The sequence below is a fragment of the Cyprinodon tularosa genome, unplaced genomic scaffold (genome assembly GCF_016077235.1).
Source record: "Cyprinodon tularosa strain WSP-4 unplaced genomic scaffold, ASM1607723v1 ctg387, whole genome shotgun sequence".
In the NCBI taxonomy this organism is placed as follows: domain Eukaryota; kingdom Metazoa; phylum Chordata; class Actinopteri; order Cyprinodontiformes; family Cyprinodontidae; genus Cyprinodon; species Cyprinodon tularosa.
Window position 1 is genome coordinate 1647113 of NW_024039104.1, and position 20538 is coordinate 1667650.

Here is a 20538-nt window from a genome sequence, read left to right on the forward strand (position 1 = left end):
GCATGCGCAGACGCGGATTTAAACGTTAGTATCTGTTGACTGAGAGAAACGTCATAAAAAACGTCCTAATTTAATTTACGGTACTCGAATAAAGTGCTCGACTAAAGTAATAAATGGCCTATTAAACATTAAAATCTAACGTCTCACTTTTCGGTTTTGTTTTTTTTATTTATCTGGAAGCCTTTGATTAGAGAAATGTGTGTGTGAGACCCTCATTAGCTACTCAAACAAATCCTGTTCAGGGCGGAGCTAGATGGGGGGCCAGGGGTGGCCATGGCCACCCTTAGCCAATCATTGGCCTCCCGTACCATTTTTTCCCCCATAATACAAACAGTGGCAGCAGTAATACTCTCAATATTCAAAACATTTTAATTTTTCATACATTAACAATTACTTGACAACAAAAACACTGTGGTTAATTATGCACATTAATATACTAACATTAAAGATAAGTACATAATTCCTGTTCTTTTCAGAACTAGATTGTGTTAAAGTGAGAAGGATTTGTCCCCTTGTAAGGAAGGCTGTAGCGCCCCAGGGGCCTTCTCACCGGTTCTTTTCCTGGGAGCAAGTTATTTACTACTCTTAACTCAAACTGGGTAAAACCATATAAAAAAGGACTATAAAACAGGAGTAAAAAAGTAACAGAGTTTATTCCAGATCAGGTCGTTACAGGACAGAGAAAAATGCTTCGAGCTATGCACAGCTGTGGTCTCAAAAATCACGTCCGCAAGCGTCCGGCAAAGTTTGAGCCCCGAACAACGTCATCTCCTGCTTCTTATACCTTCTGAGTCTGTGTTGCATCATGTGGATGCTTAGCTGTCCGTATCAGAAACTGACACGCCATCCATGTCTTGAACTCCATGCAGGTTGCCTCTCTGTCTCAGGGTTACAGATACAGCAGCTCTCCTATCAGACCGGCTCCAAGATGTGCCCATATCCTGTGTACTCTTAGAGACACGAAGGCTGTCTTGATTAGATGACCTCCGTACACACCGTGATATCCACAATGTGAAGGAAGGCCTTCTGCTCTGTCTAATCTGACTAGGGTTGTCAAAAGTATCGATACTCAAAAAAGTATCGATACTGAAATGTTGTATCCGGATACAATACTCATTTTTAAAAGTATCGAGTACCAGTGGCACCTAAACAGTCATTCATCAAAAGTGCAGAATAGAGGAAAATGCACTTTCAGAACACTGTGTGATTGAATAATTCTGTGCACTTTTCAGTTTCAGACTTTTTTTGTAACAGGTGCAGCTGCTGAGAATTATTTTTGTTTCTTTACCGGTTTGGCTAGTGTCATTGTTATGTGTGCAAAGCATAGCCAAGGAAGGAACACTTAATTTTAATTTTGTAAGTTTTTTATCAAGCTTGCTAAATACGGTGCACAGCAAACAACCTTAAAATGTTGTTCTTATTGTTTATTGTATTTATTTATTTTAATTCTTAATCAAAATATTTCTGTTGAAATTTAGAAATTTTATCCTTGTGGTATCGAAAATGGTATCGAGTATCGAATATTTTCCTTAGTATCGGTATCGAGTTGAAAAATTTGGTATCGTGACAACCCTAAATCTGACTAACAAATTAACAGTGCACATGATGTATAAATAATAAAACCTAACAATTGTGTTATATGGGGTAAAGAGAAAATGCAAGTCATCTAGGAGTCTTCAGTTAATCATAGATAAATAACTATTTTGATAAAAAAATTAGTAAATACATTTTTTTGTAGATATTAGTACTTGTAAATATCAATTTTAAGCAGAATGAGTACTGACATTGGAAAATATTTTCATCCCAGAATTCAAACCTGAAAGAACTTTATCCACTATGACTTATATCTAGGAAGCAAGGATGTTTAAATAAATGTGTCTATTTGTTAGACACATAGGTTGGAGGAAAGTATAGTTTGTCTTTATATGAAAAATATGGATGTTGTGATTTTTAATTTTCCTTTTGGATCAGTATAGATTGACCATGAGGTTCTGCCGCCTATCTGCTTTCGGCCCCCCTTAGTGTACAATGGTTACTGCCTGGCCACCCTTATAAAAATGTTCTGCTGTCCTCACATCAATCTGACAGTTTTTTCATGTGTGTTTTACAATAAATGTTATGTTTAGCATGTAAGCATGAATACAGTTTAGGTTTATAATTAGGATAAATAAATGTTCATATGTGAGATCTTTGTAATGATTTATGGTTTAAATTATTAATTCATTTTTTAAATTAAATTCCTTTCAAACCCCTGTCAGTTGTAGCTCTGTTTTAAAGATTTTAGATGAGCCAAAGAGCCATTTGCAGCTGTGTAAACCTGCAATGATACTGGAGCCTTATCTCAATATGAATTAAGCCAAAACTACAACAATTTTTTAATCATCATTAAAATAAAAACTGTAAAACACAATAACTGAAATTGATCAAAAGGACCGTCGCATTTCCTGTGTCAGAATATATGATCATGAAATGTATTATGTTAGTACAGGGGCCATAACAGAGGCCAGGCCAGGACCAGAGCCCATGCTTACAGTCTTCTAAAAGCTCACTTGCACTAAGTACAGAGTGATCTGATCTGTGACCTCAAACATTGAAAAGGTTAATATAAGATGCAAATTATAATAATTTTTGGGAAAAACAACAGTTTCCAGCTCTCCAGTTCAGCAACAACTGAACTGGAAAGCTCCTTCATTGACAGACTGCTGCAACCTAAATGCACCAGGGAGCGTTATCATAGATCCCAGCGGCTGTAAGACTTAATAACCACAACTGTTCCCAACAACCTCAATAAAATGTTACATTCATGCTGATTTTTGCAGTTTCTGTCTTAGTCAGTTAAATAACATGCTGCTGTCATTTTTCACAGCTCTGATGTTGCTATTTTCAAATATCCATTACTGTAAGAAATGCCCACTGCTCTATATTGGTTAGTTATTCCCCAGGTGCACAGTTTATATTATAAAAACACTTTACTGTGCAGTATTTATTTGTTTATTTTTATTTATTTATTCATTTAACTCTTCACTTTTATGTTATTTTTATACACTTTTTTCTAAGGTTCACATTTGTGTGACGACTTTTGCTATAATTGCATACATTGTGGGACAATAAAATGATTTTCTATTCTATTCTATTCTATTCTATTCTATTCTATTCTATTCTATTCTATTCTATTCTATTCTATTCTATTCAAGAACTTAAATCCATTCAAATTACAGTTGGTGGCGCTAGTGTACCGTTATGTTACTTGTCAGCCCCCAACAAAAAGCACACGAGGAAGACGAAGAAGAACAAAACAGTAGAGAGTGATTGACTGCCGCGTAGACGATCTTTGAGAGTGTGTCTCCGCGGTGCATTATGGAGCGTGTTCTTGCTGCTGTCCTCATCACCCCGGCTGGCTAGCATGGAGGGAGGCTTGTTTTTGGAGTAGAGCAGCCTCAGCTTTTAACTCATTAGAGCCGATAGTTACCAGGAGCTGTCCACATTATCTTGCTGTTGTTTCTGTTAGTTTATCAGGGTAGTAAGTGGTAAAAGTTAGCACACACAGGCGGAAGTAGGAAACATTTTGGAAAGATTGAGAGGGAGAGCCAGTACATGTACACTGCTGAGCTCTTATTGCAATACTTTAAACTCATTTTTACTACCTGGAAGCTTTGAGATCAAACAAGTTTGGACCACTTAATACCAATTAATAAATGCAGCATTAATAGATTTCTCCTGTATGATCTAAAGCATGTCAGTCTGTGTGAAGCTGCACAGACTGCAGCTGCTGGGAAGCTGCATGAACTCCTCCAGGATGGCATCCTTTGGGAAACCAGTTTTCAGCTCCTTCTGCTCTCTAACCTCTCAATGTGTTCAGAATCAAACCCTCATCCTCGGATCTCAGCAGCTGAACCTCGCAGTGCTCAGCAGAAGACTCTGTGATGTTGGTTCTAATCCCACATGGTGCCAGAGGGCAGGTCTGCACAGATGGAGTCACTCTGCTGGACTCAGGAAGGAGATCCTGCTGCAGGGAGGAGCAGCCTGGCCAGGTAAGATTTACACAGATTACCTCAATTTACCTTGATTACAGGAACCTGTAACACATAAAGGGTCTAATAGCCGGAATTAGTTTAAAAACATCTATAAATCTCCCCTCTGCCAATGATCACCTAAACTCTTAGCAGCATATCACTTATTTAGTGTCACTTTACTAAATTTATTATTATTGCATGCCTTATTTAAGTATAAGATATATGCTTATATCTTATACTTTATTTCCAAGAAATAATTCCCTAAAAGTCTTGATAAATAGATGGGAATACGCAGGGTTCCTGCAGATCCTTAAACAGTCTTAAAAGGCATTGAATTCTTCAAGGTAAAATCAAGGCCTTAATTGGTATTAAAATGTCTTAAATAAGTCTTTCATAGGTCTTAAAATTGTTACCACATCAGAAATAGGATTTTATTTTTGTAAGCCACATCACACATTAAAATACTTGACCGTCCTGATAGCGGAACCGATATAAATGATGTTGTGGCCGGACCTTGGGGTGATGTGCAACTAACTTTTTATCTGGACAACATGGGGAAGTTTTAAATTCAAGTGAAAATAGGCTATTCATCTAAGAGTTTCCTGCATGGCTAAAAGCACTGCCAGGGAATGTAGATGAAGCACAATGGGAATCAAGGCAGTGGAGACACATGTGTGAGGCGTGAAACTCAAAGCATCAAAATTAAGTTATGGAGAAGCAGCAGGTATTGCTCCGTTCTGTTCCACCCTTGTCTCTGCAACGCCTCCACAGCATCTCCCAGCGCCAGTAGAACCAAATCTCCCGATAATGTTTGGCCGTACGCCGACGATGAAAGTAGAGGGATTGAGTAGGGAACAAAAAAAGTTTGTGAATTCAGCTCAATAGTTGTTAGAAATAGTGTTGCACCGATACCAGTATCGGACGGGGCCCCGATCCAGCACTAAAACTGTGGTATCTGTATCGGCGAGTACTAACAAATACGACCATTTTGAGAGCCTAAAGTTTATTCAACTATTGTTGTCACCCATTCCAGATAGGCAATAAAACTGGATTCACTTTGTATTAGTCTTTTTCCTGCTTTACAAAGGTAGGCAGCAGCTTGATAAAGCCATGATGGAAATTATTTTACATCCAAGTAGTATGCAGTTCTTCATACACACATCAATTTCAAACAGATGTTATTGGTATCGTCCAATACTGCACAACCAGATATCAGGTATCATATCGGGGCCAAAAAATTGGCATCGGCGCAACACTAGATACAAATATATCTGTTATTTGTGCGTTTTTAGCTTTCTTCCTTTATGGAAAGTTTTTAAAAATTTTAAACATATCTACCGGGCCAGACAGTAATGGTTTATGTTAAAATAAACATTAGGGGTAAATTTATCGCTACCAGGTTTTGATTCTGTTTATTGTAAAGTTGGTCCTAAATTTTTGTTTTTAAGTGGCATTAAAAAGTCTTGAAAAATCTTGAAGTAAACTTGCCTTATGCTGTAGGAACCCTGGTACGTCTTTCAAAGTTTTTTTGAGTTTTTTTTTTAATTTGTTTTATGTCTCTCCAGCTTCATTCTGCAGTGTTTGCTTTATAAATTAGGAATTGTGAATAAATGAAAAACTAACAGGCTTGAAAAACTATAACATTAAATAACTAGTCTTGATTATGTTTATTTTCAAAAACAAATGCAAGCCCTGTTAGAGTTAATCATCGCCTCTACACCTAGTTTTCAGCTGCTTCCTCAGTAGTTATTATGTTGGAGCCAGAATAGGAGATTTTGTTTTGCTTATAGTGTTTTGGCTCTGACCAATGAATCAACTAGGCATTTAGATAAAACAATAAAGGAAGTAGTGTAGTGCTGAATATTATATTCGATTTTTAGCATCTTATTAGCAGTCTATCACAAGACAATTAATAGACAATTTAATAAACAACTCACAGTTGACAGAAAATCCCAAATATCTTAAAACTCTCTTTTCTGAATCAAGGTCCATATCCACAAACTGACTTTCTGCAGTCATGCAGATCTATCATGTGCTTATAACATGGATAGATCTGCATGCTTACAGAGCCAGTCTGTGGATATGGACCTTGATTAAGAAAATAATATTTAAAAGTTCTGATGACTGAACTGAAGCTGTTTTAAACAGAGCAGTGGATTAGGATTCTTTTTGTGTTTTATTAAAAATAAAAAAAAGGTTAACTGGGGATAGGGGCTGCAAAGACGAAGGCAAAAACACCAAATCATTTCTGAGTGATGGATCAGCAGTTCGCCTCCTCACCAGTTTCCACCCATGTTTTGTATCGCATGTGTAGCCTTTTTAACCTGTGTTAACCAATCATTTTACATAATATATACCCAACCACTGCTTATTATTACTTTTTCTTGATTTTAAATAATTTTTGATGGAGATTTGAAGTGTTTTTTTTTTATAATTATTGGAAATGGTACAAAAAAGCATACATATAAATGTTTAGACTGTATTTTTTTTATTTTTTTGCATAGGTGATTTAAAAGAAAGCACCTCAATCACACCTTATTATTGCTCATCTATGGCTGCAGATGTGTCTTTTATAACACAGCTGTGCTTTTCCTTCCCCAGTGTCCGTGGCACGCTGCAGAGCGACCGATGCTCCTCTGTCCAGCGTGTCTCCAACCTTCATTGTGGTGAGATAATCGACACTTTGAACAGTTTGTATTATAGCTGTTGCTTCTGTTGTGCTTTTAAACTCCACACAATGATTGAGAATCACTCATTGGACCACACTGATGGTAGATCTTGAAGATTTCCGTGTTCTTTGGTGAAATAGATTTAAAAGCAGAGTTCCTCTATTGACATCCTGATCGCTGAATATCAGTAATGATATTTTTTGTTTATTTGACAGATGAAGTTTGATCAGGAGGGAAATGTCACGTCGTTTGGTAAGTGTTAGAAATTGTCTTCCACGAAGACTGTTAATGTAACTTATTGAACTGCGCTGTGCTTCATCAGGACTGAGCAGTGAAGTTATTCAAATCAATGTTTATACACATTTATACTCCATATTTGATGAACCCAGAAATAAAGACTGTTGTTACATCCTAAACTTTCTCCTTTTTTATGTTTTAAACTGCATTTTGTTACGTTGGGTCTTCATTTGATAAAACAACACAAAGTAGTGCCTAATAATTAGGAGTGTGGGAAAAAAATGATTTGACGATATATCATGACAAAACATTTTTATCTAAAACAATGATAAATTGGGAAAATGGACTACCTCTGCACTGCCACTCTGGCAGAGGGCGCCATGAGCCCTTTTTCTGTGCGCCGCCATATCTGTCACCATATCTGTTAAGTCAGTCACAGTGGAAGACGTGGACTGAATCAAACCCCAAACAGCATGGTTACAAGAACAACTCAATAATCAATATCATCTTATGAACATATACAGCACTTCCTTTTTTATTTATACATTTGATTTTGATAGCTGGGGAAAAATATTGCAATATATGGTGATACTGCAATATCGTGATAATATTGTATCGTGACACATATCGTAACCTAACACCACTGCTAATACTTACCCCTAGTAATAATAGCAGTAGTAGCCTTTTTGCACATTCTCCTCCATGGATGGATGGATGCCTTAAAGCTGCAGCCTTCACAGTTTTTTAATTGAATATAAGTGTAGACTTTGACTGAATTAATAGAACAACAAAATAATTAGATCCATTCTGTTTTACTGAAGGTTTCAGATTGTCTGTCGGTAGACGACCCGGCATCCCAGTCTAAAGCTTTTTGCTGCCTTCAACTCTGAACAGTTTCTCTCCCTTCTGAAACAAAGCATTCCCACTGCATGATGCTGCCACCCTCATGTTTCACAATGGAGATGGTGTATTCACTTTATCTTATTTGAAAGGGCTTTGTCTTCTGCTTGTTTCCTTTTCCACCACGAGACTTGTGGAAAATCTTTTAGCTTTCTTTCAATATTTGCCTTTTTCTTCCAACTCTTCCACAATGAAGAGACTTGTTAGCTTAGCCTGGTGGTTTCAGTAGACGGCGATGTTTGGTTAGGAACTGTCTTTTATTCATCATTTTTAGATAGAAAAGAGACTACAAATAAGTGCATAAAGCACCTATTCAGGTTTTTTTTTATATTGAAGCTTTTTTTTTGCTCCACTTTGTGTTATTTTTAATTTACATACAATTCCAATAAAGTATATAATTTGCAGTTAAATTATGAAACAGTCTTGGGAGCATAAACATTTTGTACGATGCAACATATATAATACTAGTATCTGAAATAATATCTCCTTTAATGTGTTTTTATTTGACAGAAAAGAAGAAGACAGAACTTTGTCAGGAGCTGCAGCTTCAGGCCAGAGACCTTCGCTTCCAGCACAGCACCAGCCTCACAACCAGAAACAACTGCATCATCATACGAATGGCTGTACGTAGTCCTTTCCTTTCTAGACATTCTTTCTCAATCCATGTTTATCTGTTTACTTCTCAGATACTCAATACCAAAAAAAGGTTTACTACACCATAAATGTTAATGTCAGGACGTACAAACCTTCATAACTTGAGAAACATCATGAAAGTAGGTGGATCAACACTCTTTAGTTTGACTCACAGCTATCTCTCCACCAGAGGGCAGTCTTGAGAAGTAGAATACGCAAAGCCTGTCAAAGGTCATCATTTTACAGAGATTTCCCTGCAGCTCATTTTTGGTCTGGACCATTTTCACATTGAGGTGTCCACACTCGCTGCCACAACAGGGGAAAAAACAGATACAAAGTTAGTTTAGAAATTATTAGAATGAAGCATCTATCAGGGACAGAGATAGAGGGGGGGCCAGGGGTGGCCATGGCCACCCTTAGCCAATCATTGATCACCTTTACCATTTATTTGCCTCTAACAGCAAAACATTTGAATTTTTCATATATTAAAAATTACTTGACAACAAATGTGACAGAATGTGAGTGTTTTATGGTGTAAAGAGAAACTGTGTCTCTGCAAGTCATCTAGGAGTCTTCAGTGAAATCATAAATAACTATTTTAATAAAAACTTATTAAATGATAAATTTATGTAGATATTAGTATTTGTGAATATCAATTTTATGCACAATAATTACTGATAAAAGTAGGTAAGTATTGATGATGATGGAAAAGATGTTCGCCCCAAAATTCAAACCTGAAAATTTTTTTATCCACTATACATTTTATCCAGAAAGCACAGATATTTGAATATATTCCTCTATTTGTTAGCAAATTAGGTGGGAAAGTATAGAAAATATGGTTGTTCTGCTCATTAATTTTCCTGTTGGAACAGTGTAGATTGACCCTGAGGTTCTGGCCCCTATCAGCTTTTGGCCCCCCCTCAGTGTACATTGGTTAATGCCTGGCCACCCTTATTAACATTTTCTGGCTACGCCTCTGGCATCTGTTTTTAAAAAAACTGTCTCTGCTAGTTTATACAGCAGTGCCAAAGAAACATATACTATAGAGATGTTTTAAGATAAATATCTATTCTCACGTGTCTTTGTTGGCTCCTGTTCCAAACGCTCTGCACTCCACACACGCAGCAAGCTCCTGGCAGAAGCCCTGGCAAGCGGGGCAGTCCTCACATGTCGGGCCACTGTACGGAGGATCACACTGACACTTGCCGCAGTCACATAACCCTCTCCCACTGCACAGTATCTGGTTCCTCCCCAAACACGAAGCGGTTTGCATGGAGCAGCTGCAGTCCTCACCGATCCAGTCACTTTCACACTGACACCTTCCACATTCACACCTCCCGTTGCCTCCGCAGAGTCTGTTAGGCAGAAAGGCTTCAATGGCTGGGTGTTTGGGATCAGTTTGGAAAAGGCAAGAAATTAAAAATAATGATTTGTTGTTTTATACAAAAATCACCTGAGAACGTTTTTGTTTGCCCAAACAATCCCTTTGAAATCAATTCAACCGAAAGTTTTTGAATAAATTGATTGAAAATGCACTTTATAGCAATAGCTATGTTCTTGCATGGGATACTTTTCAATTTTAAATAAATCTACTTAAAGGTACACTATGCAACCGGTGTTGATTTTCCAGCGAGGCTCCCCCCAGAGGGCGAAAGTAAAAGTGCACTGTCGTAAATATGCACAGCTGTTCTCCTGGTTTCTCCGTCAAGTCAGGCGCGGTTGTTTTGAGCTTAGCAGCGAATGACTAACGCTGCGTTCACACTGGACGTAGCTGGCACGACAGAAGCAGCGAGTTTACATGCAAAGTCAATGGTTGATGCGCGTCAAGGCGCAGCAAAAGGTCCCGCGGCGCGTTTTGAGCTGCAGGCGCAGCACGTCTGAGCAGCTGAAGCAGCGCGTCGGGCTAAGCATCTGACGCAGGGAGAGAGACACAGCGCTGATGATCAGAGGCTATGATCACTCCTCTTAAATAGTTTATTGACGCCTAAATTAACTTAAAATGCAGAAATCTGCCGGCAAAATATGCAGTTTGGATTATTTAGATGAAAAACACCTACCAGCTGCCGTGGTGAACCGCGAGGAGGCAACCCGGCCAGAGGCTGCTGATGAAGGGATCCCTACTTTCGGCGCATCCCTGGTATGTGGGGGTCTGAGCGGCTCCGACAGAAAAAATATTGAAGGCAGGATAATAATCTGAATGAACTGACTGCACTGATTACGTTTTCAGGTGTATTTTCTCACTTAAACACATATTAAAACTACTTTATTCCCACTGATCACAGCAAATATAGCTGCAAGGCAGAGAAAGGATAGTGAAGCTCCGCCCAACGCGCCTCAGACACACTTTTGCACCACTCAGCCAGAGCAGCAAAGCTGCTTCAGCCGCGTCAGAACTAACTGGTACAAGCAGCAAAAATGAAGCAGCAGATGCGATTTTGCATCTTTTGCTGCGTGAACGTAGCATAACTGCACAAAGATCGCCACTGTGCTAGCAACGAGCATGCTTTTAACTGGGGCGTGTAGCAGTTCTTGCCGTAAAGCAAGACTGACTCTCACGAGACTTCTGAGCCTGTGGGTGCGGGTCGGTGCTCCTGCAGTTGCAAGTGCAGTATTTCCCCCACAGACCACCAGGGCGGCCAAGAATACCTTTGTTCAACCTGAAATGACTCATTTAATCATCCATAACGTTATGGAACACATTAATTAACTGAAAAATGTTGCATAGTGTGCCTTTAAAATACATTTATTTCTAAATAGGGCTGCAACTAATGATTGTTTTGCAAATTGATTAATCTGTCGGTTATTTTTTCCTTTTAATAACCTGATAGCAAAAAGTTCCTTTAAGAAGAGTTTTTATGAAATTAAACCAGTTGAAGCTAAAAGATTTTCACTTGAAATCTGGATAGACAATAAAGGATTTTTATCTTAAATGCAAAATGTTTACATATTTTTTTTTACAATGCATGTATAATTACACTGCTTTAAGTGGGATCTCTATCAGCTGAAGTCATCGTTTAGTTTTTATACTCTATATACTTTATACAGTTAAGGATAAATTAATTACTAAACTAGTTGACAATTATTACAATTAATCCAATTAATTGTTTACGCCCTAATTTTAAATAATTATTTAGTTTGAGATGCTGCTGCTATAATTATGTGATATGAGGCTTTTTGCAGATATTTATAAGGAGTTACCATAAAAGGATCCCACACTGTAAAAGTGGATATTTTTCATCCTCATCAGGAGTACTCTACCTGTTGTTGAGGTGTGGACAGTTAAAATTGCTGCACTCGCAATATCGTCCACTGTACGCCTCCTTTGGATTTTCCCTTTTGTTGCACTCACAGATGCCCTCCACACAAGAGCCCCTGCCGCTGCAAACTGGCTCGTTCGGCCTGGAGCGGCACCGCTCTTCGTCTTGGTAGGAGACGGCATCGCCTTTAATCTGGCAGCTGACTCCAAAATAAGGCGTGTGGCATTCGCAATAACCATTGACCAGAGCCCCGTGGCCGTTGCACTCTGGGCTGTTTTCAGCACAGTTCCCGGTGCAGTTACACTCACCTGCAGGTAGGAAATTTAATTCAGTATGAAACATGAACCCTTTAGATCTAGTTAAGAAGCAGAGATGCTCTCAAGGCTTACACATCAATGATATCTCTAGCTTGAAGCCCTCGGAAAACCCTCTGGGTGTTATGAGAATAGACCAGGGTCCTTTTCTGTTCTGGTTTGAGGTTCCACTCTTACTGGGACACTGGCTGACTTCCACACTCACCTACATCAGAAAATGGCTATTAGTACTCTTAAAAACCCTTTACACATAAGTATATATTATCTATCTGACCTGTAGGTGTCTTGGGTTATCTGTGACTATGTTGCTGAGGGTGACATTAACTTCAGCTGGTGCGTTGCTGAGGTCCATAATCAGCTCTGGTGTAGGATGGCCTGGTGCTGTGGAGATGGTGAGAGAAATGAGCTCAGGAACTCCAGGCCTCAGGTAGACGGAAACCTCCTGGGGCTCCAGAAAAACAGCTCTGGTATTATGCATCCTAGCGTCCTGGTCAGCCCTAGAAAAAAATTAAAAAATCATTATTCAATAAGTACCGTACCTGGGGGAACCGGGCACACTATTATTACTTAAGGGAAAATTATGCTTTAAAAACGTTTAACCGATATAAACCTGAAAAGAGCAACCTGTGTATCAATTTCCATATAGTCTGAAGCCCCAAATAAAACCGAGTCACACCAAAGGCCTTCAGAAGATTTTTGGAATAATCGTCAACTAATTTAGTGATCAATTAATCGTTAACTGGAATATAGAGACTCTAAAATATGCCTTTAGCTTATGGAGAAACCCACTTAGAGCAGTAATTATATTAAAATTGCACAAAAATATATAAACATTTAGCATTTATGATAAAGGACAGCTCTATCTAGAACCCATCAACTGGAAAAGTTTCACCTGGTTTAATTTAATAAAAAAAGGTCTTCTTTAAGGAATCTATTCAATCCTTTTTTTTTCTTTTTTACTCAAAGAAAAAATGAACAAAGTTCTGACTGGTATTTAAGATCTTAGTAAAATGCATCTCTTTGTAATAATGACAATAGTAAAGTAGTGTGAATAGAGGTTATACAAATCTGCAGTAGGGGTTATAAAAGCTCTTTCAGAGTTTTTCTGATGATTTATTTTTTCCAATAAAAACAATCAGGACATGTTTAGTTTATATCTCACTTGATATGCAAGTCTGTTTTCCTATGATTTGTGCAGCTAAGAAAGACAAAGACAATTTGTCAATGGAATAAGATAGTTCATGCTTGTAATAAAAATAATAACTCTATTATCTTACTTTAGGTGCATATTTGATTATTTTATTCTAAGGAAAGACGTTATTCCATCGGCAAATTCCTTTATGTAGCTGCTTAAATTAGGGACATACCGGGTATATACATAATTTAAGACATTTCTACTGATTTTTAAATAAATTTTGCAGTGTTCTTTGTGTCCATTCATCATGTTTAGTTTTACTAATCCAGGATAACATAGGTAGCATTTGATTAGTGCAGGTTGTATGTTCAAAGAGGAAGTTACAAAGGAGCTGATTTGCTGCTGTCACATAACTAACTAGTAAACTAAGGTTTGCTGCACAAGTTATGATGCTTACCGTCTAACATTCTTTAGCACCCACACTCTGCCAGTAGGGTTATAAATCTGGCTTCTGGGACAGCCACTGCTCTGCAGGTGCTCTGTTGTTGCACAACGAATGCTAACACCTGGAGATGTACACCAAGCACATTCAGAGCCCGCCATGATGCACTGGTCGCAGCTTGAGGCATATTTCAGACACCTCTGCTCTTCAGTCCAGCTGAGACTGAACAGGAGCAGCAGCAGCCAAAGGAACAGCAGCTTCACAGCCATCCTGCAGTCACAGAGGAAGGTTGGATTGATGACCTTTCAGCAACAAAATGATCCAAGAAAGCTATCAAAACTGAAATAAATCAGCATTGTTCTGACCTAGCCATACATAAGAACACAGGGACATTACCTGGCCTGTTGACACTTCTTCCTGCTTTATGAGAGCTGTAGGATCTTTTTCTGCAGAATGTAGTGCATAGATATCAGGAACCCAGAATGCAGAATTCGTTTCTCACTGTTGCTTTTGTTTTCTGAGTCTCTGCTTTGAACATTGACCTGTTGAAGATTTTATTGATCTGGATGCTCACTGCAAATATTTACAGGTTGGACTCGACTCTTTAAAGGACATACTATAAAATGCATTGATTGCCATTATACAACACATTCACAACAAACAATAACATGCAGAAATCCCACCATGCATACGTGTCTGTTTTCTGTATGGTGACAGAGCATGTTTAACTTTTCTCTTTGTAGTCTTTGAAAGTCATCGTGACCCCAGAGTCTCTTCTGGTGTTGGATTTTCGTGGTCTGGGTCTGGAACGGTGGCTGGTCCTGGAGCTGGCCCCACAGCTAGCATCGCAGACACACTCTCTGCCCTTTGAGTTCAGAGCCCTGGAGGCCATCCTGCAGCACAAGGTTCCACATGCCTCAGACTCTGTTTTAAGATAACAGGAAGTGTGTGTTTATGCATGCGTCTCATGGATCTGCATCAACAGGTTAACACATTGCAAACCCGACTGAACGATTTGGAACCTGTCATAATGGACACTTTGGAGTACCTCGTGGATCCTAAAATCCTTTCTGCTGATAGGAGTAAGCTGCATATTCTGCTGCAGAACAGCAAGAGGTAAAGTACTTGATCACAATGCAATGATGGAACTAAAAAACGTAGGTGTTTCATCTTTTGGTTTGATTCATTATCTTCTGTCTGGCAGCTTGTCAGAGTTGGAAACAGACATCAAAGTTTTCAAGGACTCCTTGCTGAAGATCCTGGATGAGGACGAGATGATTGAAGAATTGTGTCTCACAAAATGGACAGATCCAAGAGTTTTGTATGTTTCTATGCCATCTTATTCAAATCTCTGAATGCTTAAATCAATGACTGTGGATTTACATAGAGCTGAGGCGTTGTTTTGGCAGAAAGTTTAAAATGTATCTACCCTGCTAAAGAAAAATGAAAGGTGCATAAGAATAAATCTGAAATGTGATTTTATCCCCCAAATGATAAACACTTGTCTGTGTGTCTGCTTCCCAGTGAGGAGAGCAGTATGGGTATCGACCACTGTGAGGAGATGGAGCTTTTACTGGAGAATTACTACATGCAGGTAGTGGCTCTTTGCAGCAGAAAAAGGGAATATTTAAGCAAATGTTTTATTGATTCATGTTCTGTATCGATAAGCGTTAAAAAAACAGAATCAAATCCACTTAATGTTCTAAAGATTAATAGTCTCTGCATCCACATGCTGTATAAAGTCTCACTGAAGTTAACTGAAGCCAGCCTATCTACCGCCTAGTTGATGATTGAAATTAATAATGATTCCTTTGGGGGTTTCTTTATATGAGAAACATTTTTAGAGGAACACCACCCAAAGAATATGTCCATTTCATACCTTTAGACCAGGGTAACCAAATAAAAATCAGCAGGGTCCGAATAAAGAAAATCAACAACCAGTTAAGGTCTGGAGACATTTTTAATTATAATCTGTTACTTTAGACAGAATTTAACACTGAAATAAAATGAAGTGTTTATGCATCCACTGATTTAAAAAAAAAATATATATATACATATATATATATAAATTGAAAATTTTCCATTTTAAAATCTAAATTGTTTTTTGAAGTAGAGAACAACATTCTTTCAGTTTGGTATATAGAAAATTTCCTGTCTACGGTAACTTTTTTTTATAAAACACATTTTTTTTCTTTCCTGTTTATGGCTTAATGAGAGAAATGAGCTTTAGTTTGACCTGCAAGGCTTTTAAACCTGGGTTTGATTGGAGACAAAGCCATTCTCAAGCACCTATCAAGATGTTCATTTAGAGCCTGGATGGATATTTATTTTTGATTCTGTTCATGGTGGAGAATCCTGCTTCACAGCAGTAGGTTGAGTCAAACATCCTCAGAATGTGCAGGGTCACCTTTAAGCATGCCATTTCATTTCTTTCACCAGTTCACCGCAGTTTTTTCCAGCAGTCCACACTTTCTCTCCTCTTTTTCTCATCATCCTCTCCTTCTTTCCATTGTTTGGCTTGCCACAGGTTTGCCTAATGTGTCTAAAGGTAGCTAGCATCAGCAGCCCTGACTGACACAGCTCATTAGCTAATGCTGTAGCCTACCCCTCTGAATGTGGCAGCGGGAGGAATATTGATGATGAATCAAAGAGACGGTTTATATAAATGGTAACAAAAGAGCCCAGAAAAACTTCTAAAGAGTTTAAAGGTGAACTTGAAGCACAAGGAACATCAATATCTGATTAAACAATATCTTATTAATCTGTCGTTGTTTGAGCCAAAGTGGACATAATGGGAGCTGACCAAGGAGGACACCATATCTGGAAACAAAAACATCTGATCGGAATTCAAACAACATGTTGGCAATCCACAAAGCTATATCCCAATAACAGATGAGACAGAATTTGAATTTTTACTGCACATCAGCTCTATCTTCACAGACAGAAAAATAAAATGTATCAAGAAAAGAAGACTGTCCCTAATGTGAAACATGGTGGAGGCTCTGTTATGCTCTGGAGCTGCTGTGCTTCATCTGACATGGGATGTCTTGAATCTCTGCAGGGTAAAATCAAATCTGAGGACTATCAAGGGATTCTAGAGAGAAATATGCTGCTCAGTGTCAGAAGCCTGGTTTCAGTTGCAGTTCTTTAACAGGATATTGACCCAAAACACACAGCTAGAAACACCCAAGAATGACTAAGAGGAAAACATTGGACTATTCGGAAGTAGCCTTCTATGAGCCCTGATCTAAATCCTACTGAGCATCTTTGGAAGGAGCTGAAACATGGCGTCTGGGAAAGGGACCCTTCAAACCAGAGACAACTGGAGCAGTTTGCTCATGAGAAGTGAAAATACATGCTGAAAGGAGCAGAAGTCTCACTGACAGCTACAGAAAATGCTTGATTGCATTGATAGACTCAAGGTTGTGTGCAAAATATAAAGTTAGGGTACCATTGTTTTTGTGAAGGCCTCTTTCATTAGTTTATTTTCAGTTGTAGATTTTCATACAATTTAAAAATATATATTATTACTTTTTCTTAGATTCAAGTTATGCATGTGACCATCATGGTTTTTCGTTCTTAAATGAGGGGTAACAAAAATTCTGTCCACGTTTGCAGTGCCATTCTTTCAACGCTCTTGAGTAAAGCAGTTTTTGTATGCTTTTGCTCTGGGAAAGCAGCAGTGGATTTCAAGGAGGCACAATGGTTGGTGCTAAAGAAAGATTACAGATCCCAGTTAGATAATAGCAAGCTGTTGAACACCCAGCTGGTATCCCATTCGGTCCAGCGCCGAATCATGACACTAACAGTTCTCAGGACCTTCATAACTTCCAGAAAGCAGTTAAGCTCTTCTGTTTTGCTTTTTATTAACCTAAATTTATTTTTTAGGTCATACCAGATATTTGTTGTGTGTTCTGAAGCAGGAACTCTAATGATCTTCCCTCTTCACGCAGGCTGAGGAGCTTGGCAACAAGGCTAGAGAGCTAAAGGGACTGATAGACGACTCAGAGAGTGTCATATTTATCAATCTGGACAGGTACACACCTTCATTGTACATTATTTTTACATTTCACATGCACACAAGTCTAAAGAAAGAGACATAAAACTTAATTTTATTTTCATTTTGCACTTAATCTGTTTCCTTTTCTTTTTCTTTGACTCTAAAAAATAGTTGAAAATATTTGAAGATATATAAAGATACTTCTGTTTTTCTCGCTGTAGCCATCGTAACGTGATGATGCGTCTGAATCTGCAGCTGACGATGGGTTCCTTCTCTCTGACCCTGTTTGGTCTGATCGGGGTGGCTTTTGGAATGAATCTAACCACAGCATTTGAAGATGTAAGTCCCTGCGCTGTTAAATGTTTATATGTTACATTGTTTGAAATCCAGCCTGTAAGTGTGGGCCTATCTTTTTCCGTCACAGGACCCTCGTGCTTTCTGGCTGGTAACTGGCTTCATGTTTTTGGGCAGTGGGCTGATATGGAGACGCCTCTTATCGTTTCTAGGACGGCATCTAGAACCTTCAATCCCACCATTGGTAATCCAGATTTAATACACACACTACACTCTATTCTATGTGTTTTTAAATGCCTTCAGCTTTATGAATTTATGAATATGCATAAGAATAATGTGTTTTGCACATTGTGTTATGTCACGACCACATCTTGGGAGTAATTCATGGGGATGTCATGCAATAGACTGACACAAGCTCATTTAAAGTTACTAATTAAATGACTTTTGAAGGCTAGTTTTATTTGGGAGTTGCTGTTATTTTATTTGAAAAAAGCTTTGTGTTGATCTATCACATAAAACTGAAGCAATCTGGTTCTTCCGTGACAAAGTGTCGAATAATTTTAACACTTTATTTCCATCCCAGGCAAGATTCCTTTTTATACTCCTATTAGTTTCTGTGCAGACTTGTATCTTGTTATGCCATAGGAATGAATGTTTTTATTCCTCAAACAGATCCCTCCCATTTGGAAAAGAAACATAAAACCATCAGATATGAAGCCTGGAGTCAGATGAGGTCCTGTTTCAACTTAGAAAAAAAGCGAGCAGAGCCTGCAGCTGTGAAGACGATTGTATCACCACGTCTAAAACGGGAGTCAAGATACCAGGAGTCTTGTCTCTTTGTGTCCCTCTCTTGTATTAGTAGAGGTTGTGTCCATGTTACTCTTTATTATTGGGTTATTTTTGATCATCAAATTGATATTTCCATAACTGATTTTATTTAGACTAAAGACACATAGAATATCTCTGAGTTTCTGGTGTTAAAGCCATAGAAGATGAGTGGCAGAGCTGGACCTGAAACAGATTACCAACCTAACCACGAAAGGAGCTGTATTTCAAAAAGAGACTCGTTCAAGAAAACATTTTTATTTATTTTAATATGAAATTTAAGTAGACATGATAAAAGTTTAATGTCAGCCTCTAGCTTATACATAAAGAAAAGCTTTATTTTAAACCAGAGTGTTTACAGTGCTGCACTCACTGCTTTGGAAAGAATGACTTTATCAGATGACAATCTGGTATGTGCAGTGATTGCCAACATGTGTCATTAAAATGTTCTAATGTACAACAACTGGTTTGCCTCATTTCTGATTAAAACAGTGGCTAAGCAGCCTCACCAGTTTGTTCTGAGTTAAAAAGATTAGCAGAGTATTTACATGAAGTAGTTTAAGACTTTATAGCTGCTGATGACTTTGATGTGTCACTAATCGTATCCAGTATGCTAATGGTAAAACATCTGTGGAAACATGAAAATCTCTTTGATTAAAAGGTTTTATCACGTTAGATACGTTAAACCTGAACTTTGCCTTAGAAAATTGAAAGTATTGACCAAAAGTTACTTATGGCTAAATAGCAGGTAATTTTGGAAGCTGATTACATTGTTATTATTTTAACCTGTCAGGATGATTATGTTTGTAAAAAAAGTTAGTTAACGAAGAAAAGTAGTTGCTTTGCAGTAAGTTATAAAACAAATATTTTAATATGTTAAAAATATTACATTTGTGTGATTATCAGGGAGGACATGCAGTGACATTTCATGAAGTTGAAAAAATATATTTAAAAACAAATTCATCTACACTATTTTAATGGTTTGGATTAAAATATTCAATAATATATGCCATTATAACAGTAATTATTTCTATATATTAAAACTGCTGATTTTGGATAACCAAATGTAATATTTTAGTTTGTTATTTCGTTTATTTGCAGTCTTTGAAGTTGAGTACCCTATGTTTTAGTTCAGATGTAATGTGTTCCGATTAATAAACACAGTTTATTATCAAAGATAATACCCTGAGACAATATACAACCATTTTTTTTTTTTTTTTGGATTATGGTTTAGAAATTATGGATGAAAAGCTATTGAAACTACCCTGAACATTTATAGTTATATATTTGCCTCCTTTTAAACTATTAGCAGAGATAAAAACATTTTCCCTGCACTGAGAGACCTTAAGAACCAATGTATGACTTGAATAGAATAGAATTTAACTTTATTGTCATTACACTTTTACAAATACAAAGCAGCAAAATGTAATTTGTATTTATCTAGGTGCTATACAGGATATTAATATTTATTTACCTATATACATATATTTACTTGAATGCATCTATTTATATATAAATATATATACAGGCTTAGATATTTCAAAAATCAACCCATCCCATCAATACTTGGTAGGGAATCCTTTTGCAGAAATGACTGCTTCAGGTCGTGCTGAGAAATGAAATCTTCATCTCCATAAAGCTTTTCAGCAGATGGAAGCATGATATGCTCCAAAATCTCCTTGTAGCTAGCTGCATTGACCCTGCCCTTGATAAAACACAGTGGACCAACACCAGCAGCTGACATGCCACCCCAGACCATCGCTGACTCTGGGTATTTGACACTGGATTTCTGGCATTTTGGCATTTCCTTCTCCCTAGT

At 37.8% G+C, this 20538-nt stretch overlaps 2 protein-coding genes across 3 annotated transcripts; one reads left to right on the forward strand and one right to left on the reverse strand.

Annotated features, from left to right (window-relative positions):
• Positions 1–3297: 3297 nt before the first annotated feature.
• On the forward strand, positions 3298–19182 carry mrs2 (magnesium transporter MRS2). The gene is made up of 12 exons (XM_038297373.1): positions 3298–4031; positions 6615–6679; positions 6898–6934; positions 8330–8442; positions 14344–14505; positions 14586–14716; positions 14805–14921; positions 15125–15194; positions 17554–17636; positions 17822–17939; positions 18025–18138; positions 18567–19182. Exons 1-12 carry the CDS (start codon positions 3734–3736, stop codon positions 18624–18626), a joined length of 1368 nt encoding a protein of 455 aa, XP_038153301.1. The 5' UTR covers positions 3298–3733; the 3' UTR covers positions 18627–19182.
• LOC119791331 (integrin beta-1-like) lies at positions 8282–14150 on the reverse strand. 2 transcript variants are annotated; one of them, XM_038297374.1, is made up of 7 exons: positions 13997–14149; positions 13616–13870; positions 12298–12520; positions 12099–12228; positions 11711–12017; positions 9529–9807; positions 8282–8767 (listed from the first exon to the last, which is right to left on the reverse strand). In XM_038297374.1, the coding sequence occupies exons 2-7, from the start codon at positions 13867–13869 to the stop codon at positions 8602–8604; spliced, it is 1359 nt and encodes a 452-aa protein (XP_038153302.1). In that variant the 5' UTR covers position 13870; positions 13997–14149; the 3' UTR covers positions 8282–8601. The 2 variants fall into 2 exon arrangements, with proteins under 2 accessions (XP_038153302.1, XP_038153304.1); XM_038297376.1 differs by lacking the exon at positions 9529–9807 and having other exon boundaries at positions 13997–14150.
• Positions 19183–20538: the final 1356 nt, after the last annotated feature.